Genomic DNA, 27,684 nt, shown 5'->3' with positions numbered 1-27,684 from the left:
TATTCAGTGTGCAAGGCCTATCAATTTCAATAGAAGAAATTACCTTTCAAAGCTGTTCTTTTCACTCCACGCAATAACCTAATTTACAAGGTCAAAGGCTTTGCGCAGACCTATCGAAAGGAATTATTCTGGTACAATTAAAACTGTTTCTTAGTATGCCAGCAGGCTGACAAAACAATATGCAGTTTTTGTTTTTCTAATTATTTGCATTTTGCTTTTGAATTCAGTGATTGGATTCCCACTTATAATTGTAGGCTATGAGCAAACCCAGTAGGAAACTAATTAACATTTAGTTCAGTAGCCTATTCTATTAAATATATGTAACAATAAGTTTGTCTGAATGACGAAAACATTCGAATCCCGCCATGAAATTCGATTGCTTAAACTTAAACAAACAGCCTACAAAATATGAGGTGGGCCTATGTTTTAGTTGTTCTCATCTAAGAACGTCCAAGTCGACGAAGCATTTGACTTATAAGTTTTAATATTTTTCTTACACCACGTGTAAAATACACACAGGCTACAATCCATACAAAATAATATCGTAAAGCATTAAGTAGGATATAGTGTAATTTAAGACTTTACAAGAAAACACCACACTGTTCAACATTTTTAATGTTCGTTTGTCCTAACATCCCATTTTTAATGCCGTAGCGGTCGTAATCTTTACTTAGTTATCTGCTGTAACACTTGCTGCAGCAATGTTTGAAAAGAACTAGACTATTAACAATTAGGCTACATTTAGATCTGCAAGACTAAATTTATAAAATGTCTATAAACCAGGTATAAAACATTATTTCGAAATTAGAGTTTATAAATTCCAGTTAAATGACTGAAACTAGAGTTAAATAAAGGACAAGTGGGTGGCAGATGCACAGATTAAGCGATAGCCTACGTGCAGTTTAAATGCATAAATCCCATATTCACAAGCAGCATCCTTCCAGCTCGAGGTCGGCGGAGTTTACTCACAGTGACACAACTTCACAAAGTAGGTCTTAGCAAATATAGGGGTCTAATCTAGTTTGGGAGTTCATTACCTCTTGCGTGGGAATTTGAGGCTCCAATTGCGGGATTATTGGCCTTAATTGTGGATTTTCCACTAGAATGCAACAAAGACGGCTGACATAATTGTTTCTTTCTTCTAGTCTTTTCTGCATAATGATATAATGTGAGCAAAAGTTTATCACCCTCGCTGCGGGAAGAATCCCGATCCAAAGAAGCCGTTGCATGAAACTAAGAACTCGCATTGATGAGGTTTACCGAGGATTAGCTCTTAACGTGTGCGTGTGGTCCTCCAACCCAGGTTGTTTAACCAAGAGCCATGCAGTAAGTCTTTAGAAAAAGGCGTCGTACCACCTAAAACTTCCCTGAAAGAAAAAGACCATCCTAATCGAGTTTGAAACTGGATTATGCCATTGTTATTGTCTTCTTGTAGAGATAAAATCTCGCTATACTGAAATGGCGCTATTCTTGTTAGAATTATCTGCATTTTTATTGTCATACTTGCCACCAAACGAGGGGGAAAACCACAAAAGACCGCAATGTTTATTTACTAAACCTTTTAATGTATCAATCAGGAAGACCAACAGCAGCGTATTAAACGCTGTTTTCTACTAACAGCATACATGAATAGATTATAGGGATCCAATCAATTGTTCTTGAATAATTTATGAAGAGAGACGTCTAGAGCTTCAGAAAACCTTGCTGAGATTTTGGTGACCCCTAGTGAGCAAAATAATCATCTACTGAGGCGTCTGAAGACTACTCAAATAACCGGAGTCTTCTTCCAGACGGTTTCATTTGACACAGTGATGCATGATACTGTCTTTTGCTGTATAAGAACTGAAATTTTGGTGATTTGATGAGCAAACGACTTTATTAATAAAGTGTTTTTTTTTTCATATTTGTAGAGGGCATACAACCACAGCATAAGCAGCAACTACAGCATGGACAGCTGTAAAGATAACCTGATGATTTCATCTGAAAACCTCAACACCACACGTTCATGTTCTACAATATCCACACCTCAAAGAAAAAAAAAAGAAAACATCTACTTCATTTTGTGTGACCCATTTAATCCTCTAGGCATGCATAACAAAAAGGAACGAGCTACTTTTCAAAGTTTTTAAAAAGAGATTAAATATAAATTGCCATGTTTGAAACCCATTTGTAAGTGTTGTAATTCTAAGGCAAAGCTTTGTGTTTCATGTTAATGTAAGCAGTGATCTGTACTGATTTGAAAACACATCAAGGCTTAGTACATCATCAAGCAAAGAAATTCTGATGCTTTAGCATTAGCGGCGGACAGTGGTCCAGCCATCATCATCCGTCTCATTCTTGGTCCGGCGCAGGATTTCCTTATCTTTTTCAGAGCGCCAGGTGCTCTTCTCACCGCCATCACGGTCCCGGTCACGTGGTCTGGGAGGAGCCTCCCTTTCATCCTTATGCTCTTCCCGTTTGTCTTCACCACCACGACGCCATGACCCACCTTTGAGTTAAGAAACAGGATGTAAGAAACTGACCTCTTAAAAGGTACCCCAAGCATATTCCACTTTCTCAGCTTTGTCCCAGGGTCTTGGACTTTGTACCGACACCTACCAACTGTAGTGGACGCCACTTTAAACCAGAACTGCTCATCTTGTTTTGTTTGAAACAAAAAAAATCTGCAATTGCAATTTTTAGACTTTGTGGCAATTAAGTGTTTGCAGCAGAATGGCTATGTCTGGAGGCATTTTGGACTGCTGTGGTATCATACATTTGTAGTTGCCACTGGAGTTTGTTCTGTTAGATGTACTTCTGTGATTTAGTTTTGGATAAGAGCAGAAAATAAATGTACTGTAATAACTACAGCCCGAACAATATATTGTTTTGCCGATACTATCGGTCGATATGAGCCTGTTGCAGATACACCGGTATCGGTGAATATGCTGCTGATATGAATTTTTTTCACAGAACATATAATGCAAATTATATGCTTCTAAATGGTGTAATAACCTAGTTTGTCTGCACTCCACTGTGTGTACTGGCGACTCAGGTCACTGTAGAGATGCACAGATGAGTTCAAACTTTACCCGAGTCCGCTACTTCAAATAAATTATCTGCCCACAACCCACCCGCACCTATATTTGATCGTCACATTACAACTAGGGCTGAAACGATTCATCGAGTTACTTGATTACAAAAATTCCTCTGCCTCGAAGCCTCGTTAAATTCCTATGACGTGCACTATACGCACAGGGATCAGATTCACACAGACTGTTGTTCAATGCTCAGGAAGCACACCATTTATTATATGGGAGTGACACATTGCCAAGATGGCGACGGCCGTCTCCACACACTTTGAGCTTAAAAAAATGCTCACGGACACTAGGTCCATGTTTTTATACAGCTATGGTCAGTACACTTAAATCAAATTGCAATATAGACTAGTGTCTGTGAATATTAAATTGCAAAAAGACGATTAAAATACGAATCCTCATGTTCTGCATTTCCATTTGATTACCAGAAAATGAACAACACAGAATTTGTAAATTTTTTTAAATTATTATTTATTCATTTTATATCTTCACATTTGGAAAAGCCGTGCTTCCTGCATAAACCTGCCCCTCTTGGATTGGCAGTGGGTTGCTTGCCCTACAGTTACCTTGTTTATCTTTTTAATTCAAGTTATACATCTACACAACCCTCTTTAGTTACAAATGCGACTAAATCTTCACTCTGTACAGTATATCTGAATGGATGTACAACGCACATGTATTTTATGTACCGTAAACTGTAGTGTGAAGGCGCACAACTCGCCATCGCTTTGTCTCACACACACACGCAGAGAGAGAGAGGGAGATAGAATTGACGTGCTGCATGTAAAAGATATTCTTTGTAATGTATTTTCCTGTAAAAATAACTGCGTTCCCTTGGAATTCTTCAGCTTTTAAGAACTGCCGGGTTCTCCAGTAGTGGGCAGAGCTAATGTGTGAACTGCAATCTCATCGGCTGGCGCTCACCTATTATCGTCCCTGTTTTGATTTTTAGCAAATCAGTTCGAGCGAACGCACAAAACCTGATTATTATTCATGAATCCATGTCTGGCGAGTAAACTAAAAAAAATGTACAAGCCAATGGTGATTCAATTGCCAAGGTGTCCACAGAGGGTTATATATATAAAATATATAAGTTATATATATATAAAATATATAAGTTATATATATATAAAATATATAAGTTATATATATATAAAATATATAAGTTATATATATATATATATATATATATATATATATATATATATATATATATATATATATATATATGTATGTATGTATGTATGTATATGTATAACTATTAACAACTCATGACCCCATACTATAACAGCTTTATCTGGTTCACTGATACAGTACCTTCATCTCAAACAAGTGTACATTTTAATCTAATCTGTCAAAAGGCTCTATATGTGCAAACCAAAATGAGCGAAAACATGACTGCATTTAAGATGTGCAAAACAGATTATGAGACAAACCTTCATCAAGGGCTTTGTGATCACGATCATCTCTGCGGTCCCTCATGTCACGACGTTCACCACGGTCAAAGTCTTCACGACGAGAATCACGCCAGCTGCTCTGCTCCTCAGTACCGCCTCTTCTCCAGGCACCCCCTTCTTCCCTGCACATGCACACACATTCATATTAACCTTACTACCAACTGGATGAGCCTAGATTTCCAGCAAATAGTAAATGAGTGGATCTTAAGATCTAAAAATGTAAGGTATGGAACCGGTTAATTCAACTACACAGGCCTAAGGACCACAAGGACTTGATACTGCTTAAGCAAAACAATTTTTTTTTCAACAACAAAACAAAAAAACTTATATTTTAATTAGTATGTAAAAAAAATAAAAAATCTGTGGAAAAAAAATGTATGCATGTCTATCCTTTACTATCGTATTTTCCGGACTATAAATCGCACTTTTTTTCATAGTTTGGCTGGTCCTGCGACTTATAGTCAGGTGCGACGTATTTATCAAAATTAATTTGACATGAACCAAGAGAAATGAACCCAGAGAAAACATTAAGTCCTCTCGTGGCTGTAGACGGTAATGTTTTCTCTTGGTTCTTGGTTCTAAATAAATGCGTCCTATAGTCCAGTGCGACTTATATATATATTTTTTTTTCCTCATCATGACGTATTTTTGGAAAGATGCAACTTATACTTAGGTGCGACTTATAGTCCGAGAAATACGGTACTCACTACTTTCAAATGCTAATTCATAAAGAAGCAAAACATGCACTCATACAACCATCTACAACAGATTATAATCTATAACATGACAGACATTATATACATTAGAAAAATTATAATTCATCAGAAGTATATCATAAGCATAACTGCTTTGAAACCACAAGCTTGTAGAATATGCAAAAATATCACATTTTTACTTTAAAACAAAGTGCTCACATTTGTCATAACAAAAAACCCTTCAGACAAAAAAATAAATTTTTCATAAAGATTAAATTGTTAGAAAAACAATGTTGTATTCTATTTTTTTTTACCTGGGAGGGCGGCGATCTCTAAATCGATCTCCCTCATGACGGTCATCTCCCTCACGCTCACCATCATCATGGCCAGTATCACGAGGAGGTCCCCAGCTTTCTTCCCGAGCCTTCTCTCGCTCTCTCCATCCACCTACAAAAGGTTACATGGAGTGCAACATGAGTTGAAAAGACATGCAATTGAGATTATTATTGAAAAATTATTATTGATAAATATTTTTAAGCATTTACTACACAGAGCCGTAGTTCACTGACAAGCTATGAAATATTGCATTAATTATCGCAGGAGATTCAATCTGCGATAATGAATGCGATATTGCCTAACTGTCAGTGATCTACAGCTCTGTGTAGTAAATGCCGCTCCATCTGAAAGCAGGTGATGGAGATTTACTACTAATCACGGAACGGGCTTTACGGATGAGATGCGCATGCAATTAATTGCACAGCCCTAATAGTTAACAAATAACAACTTTCCACTTATCAAATACAATATAAAGAGGTCATATTTTTGTTCCCTCTGAGGTCCGCAGACATTAGTGAATTATTTCCAACAACTACAGTTATTACTTTTTTCCATCTCTTATTTTCCAACCATCTTACCTCTGACGTGGTTTTATTTTGCTGTTGTACCTTTAAGATCAAATAAATTTCTCCAATGAAACGAAACTTTGCTGGACTTAAGAATGAGCTGTGGCTGTATACTGTCCCATGCTTCAATAACAGATATCATGCCCTAATATGAACCCTTTAAAACACATTTGACAACATGCCCTCTCCAAGAAAAGAAACAGAAATACCACATGAGCTTGCACCTGGTCTCTCAAGAGGTTTCCAGGGTTTAGGGTCATCTCCACGACGTGGGCCAGAGTCGTCCATACCCCTGCGGCCTCCCCTCTCATCATCCCCTCCTCTTCTGGGGCCCCAGTCATCATCTGCCCCACGTCGAGGTCCCCTGGGTTCATCCATGCCTCTACGGGGTCCACGGTCATCATCAAAGCCTCTTCTTGGGCCACGGTCATCATCACCTCGTCTGGGGCCATGGTCATCATCCATTCCACGCCTTGGTCCGCGGTCGTCATCAGCTCTTCTGTGACCTCTGTCATCGTCAAAGCCCCTCCTGGGCCCTCGGTCATCGTCAAAGCCCCTCCTGGGCCCACGGTCTTCATCAAAGCCCCGTCTGGGTCCACGGTCTTCATCCCCTCCTCGGCGCGGACCTCGTTCATCATCAAAGCCACGGCGGAGTCCTCTGTCATCTGAACCACCACGACGAGAACTTTCTCCTCCTCTCCGGAAGGGCATTTCACGGTCTTCTCGATCATTGTCCTCACGGCCTTCACGCCCCTCCTGACGCCAGTCCCTGGAGAAAAAAAAAGAAAGAAAAAAAGATATTGATTCTCAATTCTCTGCATCTGTTTTTAATCTCTGTCCTCACGCCTCAGGTTATCAATTAATGTGAAAATTGTTACCGGTCACCAACAGGACGTCGCCATTCTGAATCGCCCTCACCACGCTTCCTCCAGCCTGCTTCTTCCCTTTCACCCCAGTCCTGGAAAGAAAATGATGAAAATTTTGAACAAAAAAAAAAAACAATCCATTTTATACCTGAACAACTGTATGCAGTCATCATCTGGTTAAATATGGAAGCATTAATTTGGTGAAGTGTTAATTTTTATAGAACTTTTATAGAACAAGGGAGCATTATATTGATCAACATTTTTTCAAAATTGCTGTTCTTTTTAACTTTTTTATTCAAAGAATCAAAACAATACAATAAACAATATTAAAACAATATTAAAAAGCCCAAATCAGCATAGCTGAATGATTTGTGAATGAATGATCATGGGACACTGAAGACCTGAGTAACATATACTGAAAATTCAGCTTAGCCTTCACAGTAATAAATTACATTTTAAATTAAAGCCTACTCCTACTCTCCTTCCTACTCCTACTTTCTTCCTACTCTCACCTATGGTCATGAGCTTTGGGTCATGACCGAAAGGACAAGATCCCGGATACAGGCGGCCGAAATGTGCTTTCTCCGCAGGGTGGCTGGGCGATCCCTTAGAGATAGGGTGAGAAGCTCAGTCACCCGGGAGGAGCTCAGAGTAGAGCCGCTGCTCCTCCACATCGAGAGGGGTCAGCTGAGGTGGCTCGGGCATCTGTTCCGGATGCCTCCTGGACGCCTTCCCGGGAAGGTGTTCCGGGCACATCCCACTGGGAGGAGACCCCGGGGGAGACCTAGGACACGCTGGAGAGACTATGTCTCCCGGCTGGCCTGGGAACGCCTCGGTGTCCCCCCAGAAGAGCTGGAGGAAGTGTCTAGGGAGAGGGAAGTCTGGGGTTCTCTGCTTAGACTGCTGCCCCCGCGACCCGGCCCCGGATAAGCGGTAGAAGATGGATGGATGGATGGATGGAAATTAAAGCTGCAAGCAGTGATGAAAAGGCCCTGGCATCCGGGCTCACCGCCACCAGGTGGCTTTAGGAAAACAGCTAACAGAGGGCAATATTCATTTATTGTGATACCGTATTTTCCGGACTATAAGTCGCACTTTTTTTCATAGTTTGGCTGGTTCTGCGACTTATAGTCAGGTGCGACTTATTTATCTAAATTAATTTGACATGAACCGAGAGAAATGAACCAAGAGAAAACATTACCATCTACAGCCGCGAGGTAAATAAAGTGATAAATATAGGAGGAATATGTCAAAGTCATTTATATGTGCCAAACTTCCTACTGCCAGCTGGTGGCACTGACTGTAATGTTGGCAAGCAGAAGTCTTCAGACCAGGACTTTTAAATCTATGAAATATGGTGCAGATTGAACATGGTATGTTTGAGTTAGTATAAAACATGAAATGTGATGTTGCCAACAGATGGCACTATAAATTGTAACTGAATATTGGCATGTAAATATTTTCAGGCCAGGACTCTTACCAAACATGTGAAGTTTAGGGCAGATCAGACATTGCATGTTCAAGTTAGTGTGAAACAAGGAATTTCCTGTTGCCATCAGGTGGCGCTATAACTTTAACTGAATATTGGCCTTTAGATGTGTTCAGGCCAGGACTCTTATAAAATGTGATCAGTTTGGGGCAGATTGGGCAATGTATGCATGAGTAACAACTAGGGATGTCAACGATTAATCGATGATCGATTAATTGTCGACAAGAGATGCAACTGATTAAAGCTATCGATGGTTGATACAAATTAAGCTTTTAATGTGTTTTAAACTTTAAAAGTACATTAAAATAGAAACAACAAAAGGTTCTTCAACATGGAAAGCAATAAAATTGTAATAACTAAGTCATTTCCCAAGATAATGGTTTCATATCGTGCGCTTCATATCGTGCGCTGGTCATAATAATCACTTAAAAATGTTTGATGCGAGTAACGGTGTGTTTTGCAGCAGCGCCGATGGAAGCGGTTCTCTTACTGCGCAGCACAGCCACACGCACGCCACAGTTACGTTTGGGATGATTTTATTTTAAATGCCATGATGTCAATTGAAAACATTGCATTTGTGTTTTAAAATATAACAACGATCACCACGAATCCATTTAAAGAGACAGTCTCCGTGTGGAATAAAAAACTGCCAACTAAGTAAACTGACCTCAAACGTACGGCGTGCTCTCTTCATTTTATCAAATGATCATAATCACATCTATTCATTTAATAATCTAAAAACCCTTTAATTCAAGTGAGAAAGCATTTTTTTTTTGCACATCCTGTCATACTGGTGATTGCATGCTGCTGCAATAGACGCATTTTGCAGCATTAAGGTTAATGATTAATCGATTAATTGATCGTTAATTTAAACAACGATCTATAATGGAAATTATCGAAAACTGACATCCCTAGTTACAACAACTTCCTGTTTCATGGCATGAATAACATGCTTCAGCACTTAATAAGATTTGCTCTCATGTTTGAAAATTTCTAGCATGTTTAGCACACAACGTCATTTTTTTACTGCATAGCTAATGCAACACATTGTTTAACATGTCACTTCTTGTTGCCAGTAGGTGGCACTATAACTATAACTGAATATAAGCAAGTAGATATCTTCAGGCCAGGACTCTAATAAAACGTGATTGGACATTGTATGCATGAGTTACAACAACTTCCTGTTCTTTGCATTAATAGCATGCTTTAACACTTAGCTAAGTGTTGCTAGCATGTTGCCAGCCTATTTGGCACTTGCTGAGGCTTTTTAATATGTTCGTAGGAGTTCATAACAGTGTTAACCATGACACTTCCTGTTGCCAGCAGGTAGCGCTTTGGCTATAACAGAATATGGGCATGGACATTTTTTGCATATTTTTGGCAGTTCTGACACATTTGCAAAGTTTCATGAGTTTTGAAGCATATTTAAGCCCTCAAAAATGTGATTCACTTTGAAGAAGAAGCGGAGCAATTCCAATATGGTTCTCACACCATCGGTGCTCAGGCCCTAAATATAATTCTATAAAATGTAATAATATTTTACTGTATATTTAAGTCAAATAAATTCATAAACATTAATTTTGAACGGTAGTGTATGGTGTATAAGCACATTTCACATAGGGTTCTTATGTGTTACCTTGCTGGGTTTTTCTTCTGGTGCCTTCCTCTCCTCCTCCTTGCGGCGTTCACGCTCCTCAATTTCCTGTTGTCGGGCACGCTGTTTTCTCTCCTGTTCCTCCAGCTTATGCAGGCGCTCCTGGTATTCACGTTCTTCCTCCTCTCTTTGCTCCTGTTCCAAGCGTTCACGCTCTTCCCGCTCTAAAACACAGAAAACCAATGACAAATTCAAAAATGAAAAGAAGTGAACAAAAGTTCATACATCAAATAAGATATGAATATTTATAATTAAAAAAGTGTTGTAACAAATCACTGTTAACAGAGTAAATGAACAGCAGTAAGAACCTTTCTTGAGATGTTCCTCATGAATTCTCTGAGCCTCCTCTTCTTTCTGGAGGTAGAAGGCCTTTCGTCTGTCCTCCTTGCGCTGCTTCTTTCGCTCCTCAAGACGACGCTTCCTCTCCTCAACCAAACGTTCTTGGAACTGCTTGAGTTTTTCCTGGGTACATGATAATTTCTCAAAGCTTAGCTACCTGGAGCATCAACATCCTAAACATCAAGAACTTCATCTATACTAGCTACTGATAGCAAATAATCAGTAAAACATTAATTGAATAGATGACACTTGAAATTAAAGTTTTGTTTACCTCATAAATGAAGCTTCGAGCAGCTTTAATTTTAGACAGGAAGTTCTCCTTGTCCTCCATCATTCTTGACATCCTCTGTTTGTGTTCCAGCGCCTTCACACGCTCCATCTTCATATTACTGATCTGGGCAACAGATGAGCACAACAACCGTTAGCTTCAATTACAATAAACAACATGGCATGATTACATTATTCAACATGTCCTTCTCATTTAGGTATTAATAAACTGCTAAATTAAACTAAAACCAGACATTGAAGAAGTAGGAATCACCTCAAGAAATACTTTCACTTGAACTGTAATTTGAAGTATGTTCAAGTACATGGGGGTTTTGAGACTTTTTTTTTTTTTTACAAAAAAAAAATGTAAATTTAACCAGAAGGCAAAGTAAATCACATGTAATTCTAACAAAGTCAAAAAGCAGTATATGATTATTACCCTCTCTTCCTCCTGCAGCTCCCATAGCTCCATGTCCTTGATGCGCTGCTCCTCGTAGGCTTTCTTGATCAGAGGAATCTCCTCAAGGCGCTTGGCTCTCTCAAAGTAGTCGATCTGGAATATGCATAATAGTTCACTCCAGTGTAATATTCCAATGTCCTATACTCCGCTGCACAGAATGAACCCTAATCCTCATACATTTAAATCAATTACCAACATACTTATTTACAATGACAAAATACTTCATGAATGTGTAATATAAGCAATACCTTCTTCTCCTGGTTTTTCAGACGCTCCTGAAGTTCTTTCTTCTCTTTTTCTAGCTGTTCAACCTGTTTGGCCATGATGAAATCAGGGTCCAGCTCCTCCAGATCCTACAACAAAAAATAAATAATTCAATAAAAATAAGACTTTTCAACTGATAATGCAGTCTACATTTCATTTTCCCAGGTAACTATGCCAATAAAAGTCTGGTATGCCTAAATGGCCACCTCCCAAATAAACTCAATACCTCAATATCAATGTCTTTGAAGGCCTTGGCTCCCAGCTCAGTCTTCTTGATCTGCTCCAGTCGCTCACGCACAGTCTTCTTTTTGATTTGCTCATGTTCTTGCATGATGCGCTCCTTTTCCCGCTCTTTTGCCTCCTGTTTAAGACGCTCCTCCTCGGCCCTGCGCACCTTCTGAAGCTCTGCCTCCCGTTGCTCCAGCTCCTCTTTCTCCCTCTGGATGTTGAGGCTCTCCAGACGCTCTTTGCGTTCCTCAATCGTTTGTCGTCGAGCGAGGATGCGCTGATGCTCTTTGCGGGCATTCTTCAGGTAGGCTGTGATGGCCTGCTGACTCTGCTCCTCATGTTCTTGCTGTGGGCAAAGTTACAGTTGATAATGAAACCGAAATAACACTGACCAGAAGGTAGATAATCAATTAAAATTAGCAATTGTCTTACCAGCATGGAGGCAGGTTTGATGACTTGGATGGCTTTGGCTAAGGAGGATGACATGGCAGTGAGTTGATTTCGTATCTGTTCAGAGGGCATGTTCTGTAGGAACGGACCCACTGGAGAATCCTCTTTAGTAGAATAGTTCAGATCGGAGCCAAAACTCAGTTTTCGAGATGTATGATCAATGCGCACCTTTGGGTAAATACACAGATTTTAAGTCACTACAACATTTTGGAGATTCTTCTTGACCATGTAATTAAACTACCAATTACACTACCAAGATGCTTGATTTAGAGACTTTGTGTGGAAGATATACACTAACATTTGAGGAGTAAAATAATGTTGTTGTTTGTTGCTATACCTGTAGGTCACAGTGCCGCGCTGCATCTACAATGGAGCGCTCCAGTTGGAAAGTATCTACAAATGGCACCAGAGATGCTAACCTGCTGAACTCAATGCTCTGGTAGATCTGAGCCACCTGGAATAGTAAAACCCAGAAGATAGAATTTGAAGATTTGCAGAAGACTGAAGCCATCACAGATTCCCCAAGTAATTATTAAACCCCTGGGGGTAGATGATCAAGCCAACCTGTTGTAGCAGTCTGAGGATGGTGTTGTTCTGCAAGTGAGGAACATAATGCTGCAGGTCTGATTCTTTCTCAGCTTGGTCCCTCACCCAGTTCAGCACCTATCACAGCAACAGCAAGAACACATACACAGCATGAATATTATGTTTTTAGTGTTAGTTAAAAAGAAAACTGTTTTAATGGTTGAAGATAAACCATACAGCATAGGAGAATTATTTCACTGTGGATATATACATAAGCTCCGAAGATAAATTCTGACTGAATCAAACATAACGGTCACATAATATATAACTAATGTAGTTATTAAATAAAGTGCCATTCACCTTAGTTACTCTTCCACAAAGTTTAAGAGGGTGGAAGTCCACCTCCAACCAGTTGTAGAGGTCTTTGACCTCAAGAACAACATACTGAAGCAGGTTGAACCTCACCTATGACAAAAATAATATCCAAGAAGGTTCTCAATCTTTTTTCAATAAACTATAAATTTAAGGGGGTTAAAAAAAAATGAACAATGGACAGAATGGCTATTACCATATCATTGATGAGACTCTGGCGGGTGGGTGGAGACTGAAGGCCAAGTAGAGTAGCCAGTCTGCGGTGTTTCTCTACAATGATGCCATCCATGTCCAACAGACGAGCGATATCAGTGCGCTCAGGGGTGATGGGAATAGACAGTGTGGCCAAGAGCACTCGAGTGGACATTCTGAATGAAAGGAATAAAACACGGCAACACTCTGAAGTCAGTCTTAATAAACTAATAAATATTTCAAGAAATGGCTACAAATAATCAAAATAAATAAATAATCCTCATTCAATCTGATGTCTGCTTTTTTTCAGTGCTCACCTCTGCATCTCTTCTTGGGTGAGGTTCTTGCGCATTTCCCGGGAGAGGTGATAGAGTCTGTGTAGGGTGCAGGCATGGAATAAGGCATTGCCAGACTTCCAGAATACAGTGGACACCTTATTGTAGTAGTTGGCCATAAGCTGGGGTTTAGGGGGCTTCTTCGAGAGGGCAAACAATCCATGGATGTCTTCAACTGCTTTGAATGCTTCCTGTGTGGATTAAAAATAACGTAAGCAACCAGTATAATCAGCAAATCATTCATGCTTTCACAACATATAATAAACAAACATTTTGTAGTGCAAAAAGGTAGGGCGACAGTTTTTTTTCACAAATGAATCCCAACTATTGATCTTTTCCTGTAATCAATAGGGTTGCCCTCGACTAAAGATTCTTCTGATCGACTAGAAATCATTAATTTTAAGCAATTAGTTGCCTAATCGCATGTTTATATTAATAAACCATTTAATACATAATAATGAGCCTTTAATTGTTTACACCCCATCATCAGAAGTAATGAGAAAAAAAAAAAAATTGATTTAAAAGTTTTTTTTTAATGTATTTTCGTCTGCAAATTGTTGACACAGACTGGTAATTTCCACAGTGGACAAGCTTATTTTACACGGATTTTATAATCTGAAAATAATTATTTTCCTTTTGAATTGGTTCATTTAAAAGTAGACATTTTCTAGATACATTTTTCACGTCTTTGAGGCAAACATGGAGTTCACAGAGACCTAGATGGCAGAAAGCCTTTTCACAGGTTTGAAAGATGCATTTTTCTCATCTGTATGAACAAAAATTATGGAATATTTTAACTTAAAGTCAAATGATCGCACCGGCGGCTCCAAGTAAACCATCATGTTTAGCTAAACACTCCACACAAAACTTCAATAGCACACATTTTTCTAGGTTAACGTTAGAGGAAGTGGCCATGTAATGTTGCTGCTACTTACATGTTTCAGATGATAAGCCACATTTGAGGTCGATGAACGGAATGAACATTTGGATGTCCTGACCAATGTAATGTTTTACCACATAGACCAGCTGTTAATGATCTGTCCGTCATGGACTACGTGACTTCGCCAATTCCTGAGGATTTTATTTTGTGTGTGCAATTAAGCGACTAATGAAATTTTGATCGACTAAGCCTCTTCTGCTCGACTAACGGTTAGTCGACTATTATTAATCAATAGTTTTGTTCTGTTTGCATGGAAAGCACTCTCCTTTGCACTGTAAAAAGGTTGAAAGTTGCAGCATAAATGGAAACTAAACTCAACTGAATATAAATATATTCATGTTATATAACTATATTTATATAGTCTATTGTACATTGGTGCCTAGTATGAAGCACAGAAACCTGCCACAGCTCCATGCTAATAGCGCTGTCCAGCTGGACCAGACGTGTCTCGAGGTGCATGGACTGGCTCTCAGGATTGTTCAGGTTAATGGCAGTGCTCTGGTTGTGATGCCGTTGGATCTGTCCCAGGTGCATTCGCAGGTTGTCACACAGCTTACGGAACTCTGCTTTACGAGTGTACTGCAGGCAAAACTTAAACGCTGTGAGAAAAAAAAAAAAAAAAAGTACATTTTTTTTAATAAATTTGTGCACAACCAAAGTAATTAACATTTTTGGTATCATATAACATGACCGCGATATATAATAAAATTATGTATTAATTCTGAAGACCCATGTTCCATAAATCAACAAATAAATGCTTATCTGTACCCTATACTAAAAGTCCCACAAGAAGATATTTTTATGTTACATGAGGTTTACACTGACCTTGCTGAGCAATGTCATGGTAAAGGCGCTCCACTTTGGAGTTATTCCTAAGCAGGTCCAGGCACTGGCGGTACGACTCCCACAAGAACTTGACCCAAGGTGTGAGCAAAAGTCTGTCAGTGCGGTCTTGAGTGTCTTCACCACTAACGGCACTCAACAGAACACTGAAGATCACAGAAAAAAAACAAAAAACACAATCTTTTATGGAACACCATCATCGAGACAGAACCAATCCCTTCATAATTTACTTGAGGTTGGATGTTCGCAGGTTCCTAATGAATACTGAAAACAATAGAAACTGAACATGTCCTGTCTGACCTATCCATGAAGTGATATGTAGTGAAATTCTAAAATTAGAAAAAAATAATTTCACCAATAAAAAAACAAAAAACACTTTCTATGCACGAGTAGGAAGGAACTGTGTGGGCCTTTAGCTTCCTGTACCTTTCTGGAGTCTGAATGTTGTCCAGATCCTCAATGTCCAGCACCATCTGCTGAGACTCCTCTTTTGCAGTCTCGGTCTTCTCCTCTGCAAGTTTCAGGTAAGCACGGACCACATCCTCCAGAGATTTGATATTTACCTGAAGCCCAAGAGAAGTAGTTCGTAATTTCACAACAAGGACAGAGCTTACAAATGAATCGAGGTCGATTCTACAATCAAGTCACCATGACTTGTACAAAAAATAACTAAAAATAACACTATGGTACAAATTACTAAACCTAAAAGTCGACATGAAACAGAAGTAGCAACAGATCTTTTCTTTTCATATTCGTATTCATCTTCAGACGTTAATACGAGTGTAACAGATTATTGAAAGAGAAAAAACATAGGCTGGGTTCTATGCATCAGTTGTTGATTGGATTTTGAAATGTAACCATTGCATTCTAAATTGCAGGCAGAAGAGCACAAGCTTTAAGTGGATTAAATGATTGGAGTAGTCCTGCAAATGTCATTAGAGAGCAGACGAGCAGTCCAGTGTTGATTAAACACTACAAGGTCAAAACGTTAAAGGAATGATATAGAAATAAATAAATAGCAACAAATAAAATGGTCTCAAACCTGTTGACAAATGTTTTTGTACTGATACAGTCCCTCCTTTGCCAAGTGGCTCTTGCGCAGATCCACGCAGAGCTCGAGATACTTGAACATGATCGGCTCGTGTATCTTCTGCCATGTTCGATGTTTTTTGCTCTTGATGACATCGTAGAGCACATCCAAAGCTGGCTGCTTTTTACCAACTTCAAGAAACTCTGAGGAAAGAAACAAAAAGAATGTCATGACAACGACACTTTGGGGAATTTGTTTATTTATGACATACAGCATCCAGATGGGACTGATTTCACAAAAATATATTCAATGAGCTCACGGCAGTATTCTATCAATTACCACTTTCAACACAAATAGGTAATTTACAGCTGGTTATAATATTAATAAAACACAGAAAAAAAACATTGGTGACTGTGGCAGGTGCGCAGTACTGTTATTCCAATCATGTTATGTTTATTATTTTGTCCAAATGACAATCTATTCGATTTACATTAACAAATAAGGGATACTGTTGTAGTCTTAAGGATTTTCTTAGTGCATACTGTTAATAAATCTTTAAACTCCGATAGCAGAAGTTGTCATTGCATTTATATTTACATTTATTCATTTAGTAGACGCTTTTATCCAAAGCGACTTACAGATGAGGACAGTGGAAGCAATCAAAAACAACAAAAAGAGCAATGATATAAGTGCTATAACAAGTCTCAGTTAGGTTAACACAGTAAACCTAGCATGGGATTTTAATATAATATAATATAAAGAAAACAGATAGAATAAAAAAAAGAATAGAGCAAGCTAGTGTTAGAGGTCTTTACACATACAGTCATGGCCAAAAGTTTTGAGAATTACATAAAGTTTTCAAAAAGTTTGCTGCTAAACTGCTTTTAGATCTTTGTTTCAGTTGTTTCTGTGATGTACTGAAATATAATTACAAGCACTTCATACGTTTCAAAGGCTTTTATCGACAATTACATGACATTTATGCAAAGAGTCAGTATTTGCAGTGTTGGCCCTTCTTTTTCAGGACCTCTGCAATTCGACTGGGCATGCTCTCAATCAACTTCTGGGCCAAATCCTGACTGATAGCAACCCATTGTTTCATAATCACTTCTTGGAGTTTGTCAGAATTAGTGGGTTTTTGTTTGTCCACTCGCCACTTGAGGATTGACCACAAGTTCTCAATGGGATTAAGATATGGGTAGTTTCCAGGCCATGGACCCAAAATTTCAACATTCTGGTCCCCGAGCCACTTAGGTATCAATTTTGCCTTATGGCACGGTGCTCCATCATGCTGGAAAATGCATTGTTCTTCACCAAACTGTTGTTGGATTGTTGGAAGAAGTTGCTGTTGGAGGGTGTTTTGGTACCATTCTTTATTCATGGCTGTGTTTTTGGGCAGAATTGTGAGTGAGCCCACTCCCTTGGATGAGAAGCAACCCCACACATGAATGGTGTCAGGATGCTTTACTGTTGGCATGACACAGGACTGATGGTAGCGCTCACCTTTTCTTCTCCGGGCAAGCCTTTTTCCAGATGCCCCAAACAATCGGAAAGGAGCTTCATCGGAGAATATGACTTTGCCCCAGTCCTCAGCAGTCCATTCACTATACTTTCTGCAAAAGATCAATCTGTCCCTGATGTTTTTTTTGGAGAGAAGTGGCTTCTTTGCTGCCCTTCTTGACACCAGGCCATCTTCCAAAAGTCTTCGCCTCACTGTGCGTGCAGATGCGATCACACCTGCCTGCTGCCATTCCTGAGCAAGCTCTGCACTGGTGGCACTCCGATCCCGCAGCTGAATCCTCTTTAGGAGACGATCCTGGCGCTTGCTGGACTTTCTTGGACGCCCTGAAGCCTTCTTTACAAGAAATGAACCTCTTTCCTTGTAGTTCTTGATGATCCTATAAATTGTTGATTTAGGTGCAATCTTAGTAGCCACAATATCCTTGCCTGTGAAGCCATTTTTATGCAACGCAATGATGGCTGCACGCGTTTCTTTGCAGGTCACCATGGATAACAATGGAAGAACAATGATTTCAAGCATCACCCTCCTTTTAACATGTCAAGTCTGCCATTCTAACCCAATCAGCCTGACATAATGATCTCCAGCCTTGTGTTAGTCAACATTCTCACCTGAGTTAACAAGACGATTACTGAAATGATCTCAGCAGGCCCTTTAATGACAGCAATGAAATGCAGTGGAAAGGTTTTTTTGGGATTAAGTTAATTTTCATGGCAAAGGAGGACTATGCAATTCATCTGATCACTCTTCATAACATTCTGGAGTATATGCAAATTGCTATTATAAAAACTTATGCAAGCAACTTTTCCCATTTCCAATATTTATGTAATTCTCAAAACTTTTGCCTACAACTGTACACACACACGCATACAATTTCATAATTAATAAAAAAGAAAATAGAATATAAAAAGATTAGAAAGGTAGTTAGATTTTTTTAAAGAATAGAATTAGAATAGTGAGTGTTAAAGTTAGAGGGTTAAATAAAGATGGAAGAGATGTGTTTTAAGCCGATTCTTGAAGATGGCTAAGGACTCAGCTGTCCGGGTAGAGTTGGGGAGGTCATTCCACCAGGAGGGAACATTTAATTTAAAAGTCCGTAAAAGTGACTTTGTGCTTCTTTGGGATGGCACAATCAAGCGACGTTCACTTGCAGAACGCAAGCTTCTAGAGGGCACATAAGTCTGAAGTAACAAATTTAGGTAAATGGGTGCAGAGCCATTGCGAAGCTAGCGGCGGAATAGAAAAGCCTGCTAACACACATGGTAACGTTAGCCTTAACAACAACGGTCTCTATCTTTGTTCTTTTACTAAATATGCGGAACATTTACACTTTATTTCTAACTATGTCCTTTATTTGAGTACGCTAATAAGATGAATATACGATACAGTAACAAAGCAGATTTAAAACTCAAAATAGATGAAACACAGGCCCAGCAGCTGTAACATCCAGCACGCGCCATACCGAGCTAGCAGCTACGTTAGACCCACGACTAGTCCAAGAGACAACAACCTACTACATTTACCCACCGTTTGCCCGCTTAAGGGCGTTCTCCGGTCTCTGGAAATAGGCTGGCATTGTTATGGCTTGTTATGGCCTAGCAGGCAGTTTTCAGATAGTCGAGGCTGTTTTATTGACTCTGCCTGTCCATCCGCGCCGTGACTTCTCGCCGCGCAAGCAAGAAAGGACTAGCGCACGTGAACAGCGCCGGCGAGGAAGACCAGAGTTCCCGTATGTACGCGCTTCCTCCCCGACATTATATGTATATATCATAGACTGTATAAAAAAAATTTAAATATACATATATTATTTATTTATTTAATAGAAAAAATGTATTTTTATAAACTGGCAATGTTATGGCTGCCCTTATTATTTGACATTTCAATATTTTTTCTCAGAAATTAGCTTTAGGATACAAAAAGTCCTGTAGGGGAGATGGGGGTAAAATGAGCCATTTTACTAATGTTCAGAGTAAGGGAAATTGAGGCAGAAGTGCAATGTGAGCAAAATGTTGTGGGGTAAGTTGAGCCTGCACCTTAAAAAAAATAAATAAATAAATAAATAACCTTTTAGGATGCTTCTTGTCATTTTAAATGGTCAGAATGTAGCCTATCTATGATAAAGGGTTCTAAAACTATGGCTTCTTATAATTTTTTTAAAGCAGTTCCTGGTGATCAATTTGGTAAAATGGACCATCTTGGAGAAAACTGACCATCTGACTTAATCTGATTCAGTCCCATGTGGAATTTGAGAGATAATTTACCTCTTTTTTTTATCACTTAATAATCAAATTTCATTTTACAAACAGTAATATTTCTTTTCTTAAAGCTAAATGAAACATAATAAAAACCACTCTACTCTAATTTTACTTTGACCAGCCAAAAGCAGTTTTTAAAGTAAATGGGTGCCTTCCACTCCTCCCATGTGTTTCTCCTTTTCACAGTCTGGCAGAAAAGATGTGTGATTTCAAAAAACATGGTCACATTACAGTAAAAGTGTTCCAAGATACAGGGGGTGGGTCAACTAACCCACTGGTTCAACTTACCCCACTCTCCCCTAACCCTAAAAAAATGCATACATATTGTAATCATTAGTCATTCATGAAAATGATTCACAAATCTAAGCATTTGCAACATAATCTAGGTTACAGTTTAAAGGGATTGTAACCCCCCCAAAAATTCTGCTATTATAACACCTTGGGTAATAATGTTTAAATGTCACATTGTTAAGTTCGGTGGTTTTATGAAAAAAACAGAGTTTACATTTTTGTGAAATAATGTTTTGATTATAGGTGAGTTTTATTTACACAAATGTAGAAAAGTTGCTCCTAGATTGAAGTCCTTAAAGTAGTTTATGCCTTAGAACTTGGTGTTAATTATTTGTTACTTATAGGCTGTTGATTAAATTAAGAAAATATTCATCTTATTTATGTTAGAATATGCTTTTATATTTGGGTTTTATTATTTTTTACGTTTTTTAATATATCTAATTTTGTTTATTATAGTTTGTTTGTTTGTGTTTAATTAAGTTTTTTTTTTACCTTAATCGCACCAACACACTAGATGTCAGTATGTCGTTGGATATTTTAGTTGAACGTCGAGAATCCCGGAAGAAGCGTGTTGATCACTTGACCCACCAGTAGTGGATTCCTACTGTTTATGATAAGTTTATGATAAGTTTTCGTTTTATGTGTTTGTCGTTTCCCTCTCTATTTTTTCCTTTGCTACACACACTCGGAGGAATTACTGCAACTCAACAGCTTGCTCACATGCACTGATATAAATAACTAACGTTATTTGATCATTGGTAGGGCTAGGTAAAACTGTACCTGCACTGGACTCAACGCTTGAACTTCTATTTTGCAAGAAGAACCGTACTTTTTTACATTAAAATCTTTTCCTGGATAAACTGTCCCGGCATATTTCACATTGGGTTGTGTGTGTTCGATCTGACACTTAATGTGCTTTCCAAATTGTAAACATAAATGGTTCAGAAAGTACTTAAGTGCTAGAAACAGTTTAACGTGGATAAGGAATTGAACATGGCTACATCTGAGATGATGCTAAGTCTCGGACTAATTGGTAAGATTAAAATACCGCGAAATATCTTTTATTATTAGAATATTTTATGTATAAAAGCGGTAGTCATTCCGTTGAACGCACAAGGGAAAGTTAGACCGAGCGAGTGACCGCATTATTTGTCAGTCACCATTGACTTTCATCGTGTGGGAAAATATGCAGTTAAAGTCAATGGTGACTGAGCCTGTCAGTCCTTACTAGCATTCTGGATAATATTTCATTTTGTGGTCTGCAGAAGGCCTCATGACAGAATCTAAAATTGTGGGTGAACTATCTATTTAATTCCAGAATAATTATTATTTTGTCAGTAATTGCATTCATCCCCCTTATGCAGAGAGAGATGTAAATGCAGACACACTTTGGGTTTGGTGTTATCCTTCCATCAGTGCTGATCTGCGAGAGGTTTTGTTAAGAAAAAGTTGCCTGCCGTTGAACAGTCAGGTGCTGCACACATTTGTGTTTGGACAATACTGCCGAACCTGGTACTACATCACCACTGTCGAAGTTCAGGAGCCAACTGTGCTTAAAAAGGTACCAACTTCACGTTTAGCCCTCCACTACCATCCTGAAAGATTACAAATCTGTGATCCAATCATGCTACAGAGTAGATCAACAGGGGAAGTAAAGCTCTAAAAAGTGACAAAAAGCATCATAACACTAATCCATACCTCATTTTCATGTGAGGAGAAGACTGAAATCTTAATCATTACTCACTAATAATAGTTTCTCATTTACATAATTTGGCAGATTGTTAATAAATGAGTGAACTATTCCTATAATCCAGTGGTGCTCAACCAGGAGGCCCCAAAATGACTAAAAATAAAACAAAACATTAAAATAAACTGAAATAACTGTCAAAATATTTCTTAAATTTACATCCTTAAAGGAACGCTCCACTTTTTTGAAAATAGGCTCATTTTCCATCTCCCCTAGAGTTAAACAGTTGAGTTTTACCATTTTCGAAATTCCTTCAGCTGATCTCCGGGTCTGGCGGGAGCTCTTTTAGCTTAGCTTATTGAATCATTGAGTTATTGAATCATTACAGTCTAATCATTGAATCTGATTAGACTGTAAGCATCTCGCTCAAAAATGACCAAAGAGTTTCTATATTTTTTCTATTTAAAACTTGACCCTTCTGTAGTTACATCGTGTACTAAGAAAATCGTAAAACTCAACTGTTTAACTCTAGGGGAGATGGAAAATGAGCCTATTTTCAAAAAAGTGGAGTGTTCCTTTAAGGATGTAAATTTAAGAAATATTTTGACAGTGGTGTTGGCGCAGGGAGTGGTGTTGGCGCAGTGGATAAGACACATGCCTTTGGTGTGAGAGACCCGGGTTCGAATCTACTCTGAGACACCAATGTGTCCCTGAGCAAGACACTTAACTCCTAGTTGCTCCAGAGGCGTGCAACCTCTGACATATATAGCAGCTGTAAGTCGCTTTGGATAAAATCGTCAGCTAAATGAATAAAGGTAAATGTAAGACCAACAGAAAATGAAAAGTTGTGATTTTCTAGGCCGATATGGCTAGGAACTATACTCTCATTCCGGCGTAATAATCAGCGCCTGAAAATAATCATATTACGATGTAACTACAGAAGAATAAAGTTTTAAATAGGAAAAAATATATAATCTCTTTGGTCATTTTTGAGCGAGATGCTAACGGTCTAATCAGATTCAATGATCTATGCTAAGCTAAGCTAAAAATGACCTGGAGATCGGCTAAATGGGTTCAAAAACGGTCAAACTCACCAGCTTAACTCCAGAGGAGTTTGAAAATGAGCCTACTTTCAAAAAAGGTGGAGTGTTCCTTTAACAATTGTTTGTTGATGAAAATGATGCTAGCTTGCCAATTAACTGTTCAATTTCATTCAAAGGTGACACATTTCTCAATAGTTATCACAGCTAAGGACTTCAACCCTGAAAGATATGCTGCGTTCAGTAGAGTCCTGTGCAGGTATGTTTAATTTAAGTACTAACCATTTAGTGCAACCTCTTGGTGCTTGTGTTGAGTTTCAGAATTCGGTTTCCTTCAGTTAGCATCTTTTGTTTGTCATCCCACCATTTCTAAGGATATACACTTAAGTTTTTGTATGTTTGTGATGTTGCAGCAAGAACTGTGCAGCTAAAATAATATTTCATCACATACTTTTGATACCATGGCTATTTGCTCCAATTGGCTTTATGATTATTTTACAAGTCCTCCAATAAAGTCTTCATTCTGTAAACAAATATGTATTGTATGCAAACTGACTTAATGAGATGTTAAATCTTTATTGTAGATGTTGTGTCACAATTTGGTATGGAGACTATCATCCTTTACACAGCACTAATGTTGAAAAAGAGAGTAGTGGTCTATCACCCACGGATTGAGGTGCTGCTGGAGTTCACTAGGTAACCAAAGAAATTATCATTTAGTTAACATAAAATCAAAATGGACTAATGTTTACGTTCTTAATTTATATTCATGGTTTCATTGTGCATGATTCATAAATATTCATTAATCCAAACCAGAAATATGTCAGATTAAGGAATTAAAATGGTTAGTGTTGAAGTTTGTTTTTCTTATGCTAACCAAGGCTGCATATATTTGATCAAAAATACAGTATAAATAGTAACATTATGAAATATTATTAAAATTTAAAATAACTGTTTTCCATTTCAATATATTTTTAAATGTGATGTATTCCTGTAATGGTAAATGCATAACTCAAGTCTTATAGTCTCATATCCATATCCTAATTTGGTGCTGAAAGAAAAATATGATCATGAATGTTGAAAGCAGTTGTGCTGCTTAATAGGTTTGTGGTAACATTGATACATTTGTTCAGGATTCTTTGAAGAATAGAAATGTAAAAAATAGAACAGAATGAGGAGTTCAGTTATATTGGTTTAAATATTTCCCACAATTTATCGGTTATATTTTTCAACAGGAAAAAAATCACATTTACTTCAGTTCTATTTTTGTAAATATTTTTCAATTCAATTATAAACATCTGTAACTATTTAAATGTCTTTGTCACTTTTTATTAATTGAATGCATCCTTGCTGAATAAAAGTATTAATTTCCTCATAAATAATGTAACCGAGCCCACACTTTTGAACAGTATTGTATATGATAATGGTTGCACACTAAAAAAGTTTGTGGTAACAGTGTTTTTTCTTTTTAAAATCAGAGCTCTTCCTGGATTGGTATGGCATAGAAAAGACTGGTCCATTCTCCACCCTTTTGTTCACCTTGATAATAATGAGCTGGAAAACCTCAAGCTGTTTACAGGTTTGGAGAATTCCTTCTCCACTAAAACTAGCACTTGCTGGCTGCTACCTATATTAATTTCCATGTTCTTTCTCTGTAGGGTATGTTGCAGGGTTTGTCGATCCTGAAGTCAGAGACAGATCAGATCTGTTTGATGTGTATGTTAATCTTCCAGACAGTGAAATCACTGTGTCACAAAATGCCAAAGGTGAGAGATCCAGTTTTAAATATTAACTGGGTAGAATTGGGATGTGGATATTTAAAGGCCTAGTTCACCTAAATAGCAAAATTATGTCATTAATAACTTACTGTTTTTCTGAACCCATAAGACCTCCGTTTATCTTTGGGACACACAGTCCCTCCATTGAAACTGTGTGAACGGTCTACTGTCCATGTGCAGAAAGGTAATAAAAACATCATCAAAGTAGTCCATGTGACATGAGAGGGTCAGTTAGAATTTTTTGAAGCATCGAAAATACATTTTGGTCCAAAAATAGCAAAAACTATGACTTTATTCAGCATTGTCTTCTCTTCCATGTCTGTTGTGATAGAGATTTCAAAACAAAGCAGTTTGTGATATCCGGTTCGCGAACGAATCATTCAATGTAACCAGATTTTTTTGAACCAGTTCACCAAATCGAACTGAATCGTTTTAAACAGTTCGCGTCTCCAATACGCATTAATCCACAAATGACTTAAGCTGTTAACTTTTTTAATGTGGCTGACACTCCCTCTGAGTTCAAACAAACCAATATCCCGGAGTAATTCATTTACTCAAACAGTGTACTGACTGAACTGCTGTGATGAGAGAACTGAAGATGAACACCGAGCCGAGCCAGATAACGAACAATAGACTGACTCGTTCACGAGTCAAGAACCGGTTGCATCGGTTTTCGGATCCCCAGTAGTTCTTTCGGACAGTTCGATTAAATTAACCGGTTGAAGAAAACGGTTCACCGATTCTTTTGCGCTCGACGTAATTGCCCTTGATTCAAGCCTTCGGTTTACCCGCGCTCATAACATTAGCACAAAATCAGTTCAGAATCAATCACCAAAACAATCATTTCGGTTCAGACGCTCTGTGTATCATTCTGCTTCACACTGAATCACACATGCGCAGTATCATCAGCTCCTCGGATCTTGAATCGGATACATGTCTGACAGAAACGGTTCTTGACTCGAGAACGAGTCAATCTTTTGTTCGTTATCTGGCTCGGCTCGGTGTTCATCTTCAGTTCTCTCTTCACAGCAGTTCAGTCAGTGTAAATGAATTACTCCGGGATATTGGTTTGTTTGAACTCAGAGGGAGTGTCAGCCACATTAAAAAAGTTAACAGCTTAAGTCATTTGTGGATTAATGCGTATTGGAGACGCGAACTGTTTAAAACGATTCAGTTCGATTTGGTGAACTGGTTCAAAAAGATCCAGTTACATCGAATGATTTGTTCGCGAACCGGATATGACAAACTGCTTTGTTTTGAACTGTCTTACAACAGACACGGAAGAGAAGACAATGCTGAATAAAGTCGTAGTTTTTGCTATTTTTGGACCAAAATGTATTTTTAATGCTTCAAAAAATTCTAAATGACCCTCTGATGTCACATGGACTACTTTGATTATGTTCTTCTTACCTTTCTGGACATGGACAGCATAACGTTCACACAGCTTCAATGGAGGGACTGAGAGCTCTTGGACTAAATCTAAACACGGGTTTGGAACAACATGAGGGTAAGTTATTAATGACATAATTTTACTATTTGGGTGAACTATCCCTTTAAGTCACCATATCTCACTGTAATTTGTTTTCAGAGGCAATGGCTATGGGAAAACTCCATAAAGAGATCGGTAACTACATTGTCCAGGCTGCAGAGGACATGGAGCGCACAGATGCACAGGTTATTAAGGTACGAGTAAGAACAGGGTTGAAAATCTCAGCAATGACAACATACAGCTGTAACATGACCCACATTTAAAACATTAAAATTTACAAAGACTTAGAAATCCTTCATGTGGTTTTCATCCAGCCCCTTTTTAAATCTGTCTCCAGGATATTTCAGTAAAAACTAAGGAGATCCTCAGAAACCTGATGTCTCTTGCTGATGAAGCAGAGAACTCGAAGTTGACTTTGGAGACTCTGAAGCAGCGGCACTACCCTCCAGCCACTGAAAACTTCCTCTTCCACTTAGCTGCAGCTGAGCGACTTCTGAAGATCTGACCAATCAGTGCACCCCATCCAACTGGCAAGCCTCACAGTAACCAATCAGAGAGGATCTTACCATTCATTGTCAATCACACATTGAATAACATTTGCAAGAACCTGTGTCTAATTTCAGGGATAGTGAACAGGACAAAAGTTATATAAGAACAAAAATATTTCTTAGAAAGATGTATAAAATATAGCTATAACAAGATAGCTACACCTCATGTGTGTAATTATGTTGAATGTAACAATTCTATGTGTAACAGGTTTGAAATAATTCATAAACAAACCTTTTGATAGCACTTGGATTTATATGCAGTCTCTGCAAACATTCCTGAGGTATCTAATTAAATGGCTCATAATCTTAATTTGGCATGCTCTTTGAACTTTTATAAAATGTTCATAATTGCACATCAGTGTGAAAGGGCTGACGGTTGCCTAGTTCATGCCTAACTAAAAGACTTCTATTATGAAGAGTCCCATTAAATTCAGAATGTAAATAAATTAATTACTGAAAATCTATTTTACTTAATTATTGATTGCCAAAACCTCATCTTAAATTTATGATGTCAATGAACCTGTCTATGCATCTAAGAAAACTTTTTAACATTGTATGTTCAAGTGACAAAAGACATTCCCCGTGTTAGATGGAACTTTGTTCCCACATTTTGCATTTCCAGTGAGTGCACACAATATTGATTTTGGCAGTACTTCATACATTTTTGTTTAATAACCAAATTAATTTGACAA

At 38.2% G+C, this 27,684-nt stretch overlaps 2 protein-coding genes and 1 long non-coding RNA gene across 4 annotated transcripts; 2 read left to right on the top strand and 1 right to left on the bottom strand.

The window, feature by feature from the left end:
- Positions 1-1,544: 1,544 nt before the first annotated feature.
- Positions 1,545-19,613, bottom strand: eif3s10 (eukaryotic translation initiation factor 3, subunit 10 (theta)). Of its 2 annotated transcripts, XM_059566491.1 has the most exons (22): positions 19,432-19,612; positions 16,398-16,588; positions 15,782-15,918; positions 15,338-15,501; positions 14,912-15,111; positions 13,555-13,763; positions 13,242-13,413; positions 13,034-13,138; positions 12,713-12,811; positions 12,486-12,602; positions 12,131-12,316; positions 11,697-12,044; positions 11,455-11,559; positions 11,186-11,299; positions 10,751-10,873; positions 10,449-10,602; positions 10,123-10,304; positions 7,010-7,089; positions 6,356-6,900; positions 5,544-5,676; positions 4,514-4,656; positions 1,545-2,488 (listed from the first exon to the last, which is right to left on the bottom strand). In XM_059566491.1, the coding sequence occupies exons 1-22, from the start codon at positions 19,478-19,480 to the stop codon at positions 2,295-2,297; spliced, it is 3,750 nt and encodes a 1,249-aa protein (XP_059422474.1). In that variant the 5' UTR covers positions 19,481-19,612; the 3' UTR covers positions 1,545-2,294. The 2 variants fall into 2 exon arrangements, with proteins under 2 accessions (XP_059422474.1, XP_059422473.1); XM_059566490.1 differs by lacking the exon at positions 1,545-2,488 and having other exon boundaries at positions 4,467-4,656; positions 6,341-6,900; positions 19,432-19,613.
- Positions 19,614-21,101: 1,488 nt separating this feature from the next.
- Positions 21,102-23,490, top strand: LOC132157242 (uncharacterized). The gene is made up of 3 exons (XR_009437528.1): positions 21,102-21,483; positions 21,815-22,011; positions 23,357-23,490. It is a non-coding gene; the product is annotated as an uncharacterized LOC132157242 (long non-coding RNA).
- Positions 23,491-23,740: 250 nt separating this feature from the next.
- Positions 23,741-27,242, top strand: LOC132157241 (DENN domain-containing protein 10-like). The gene is made up of 5 exons (XM_059566494.1): positions 23,741-23,873; positions 24,656-24,756; positions 24,836-24,943; positions 26,544-26,638; positions 26,782-27,242. Exons 1-5 carry the CDS (start codon positions 23,782-23,784, stop codon positions 26,947-26,949), a joined length of 564 nt encoding a protein of 187 aa, XP_059422477.1. The 5' UTR covers positions 23,741-23,781; the 3' UTR covers positions 26,950-27,242.
- Positions 27,243-27,684: the final 442 nt, after the last annotated feature.

The sequence above is a fragment of the Carassius carassius genome, chromosome 14 (genome assembly GCF_963082965.1).
Source record: "Carassius carassius chromosome 14, fCarCar2.1, whole genome shotgun sequence".
NCBI classification, from domain to species: Eukaryota; Metazoa; Chordata; class Actinopteri; order Cypriniformes; family Cyprinidae; genus Carassius; species Carassius carassius.
The sequence above is the reverse complement of the archived record's forward strand: the minus strand, read 5'-3'. Positions and strand labels throughout refer to the sequence as shown.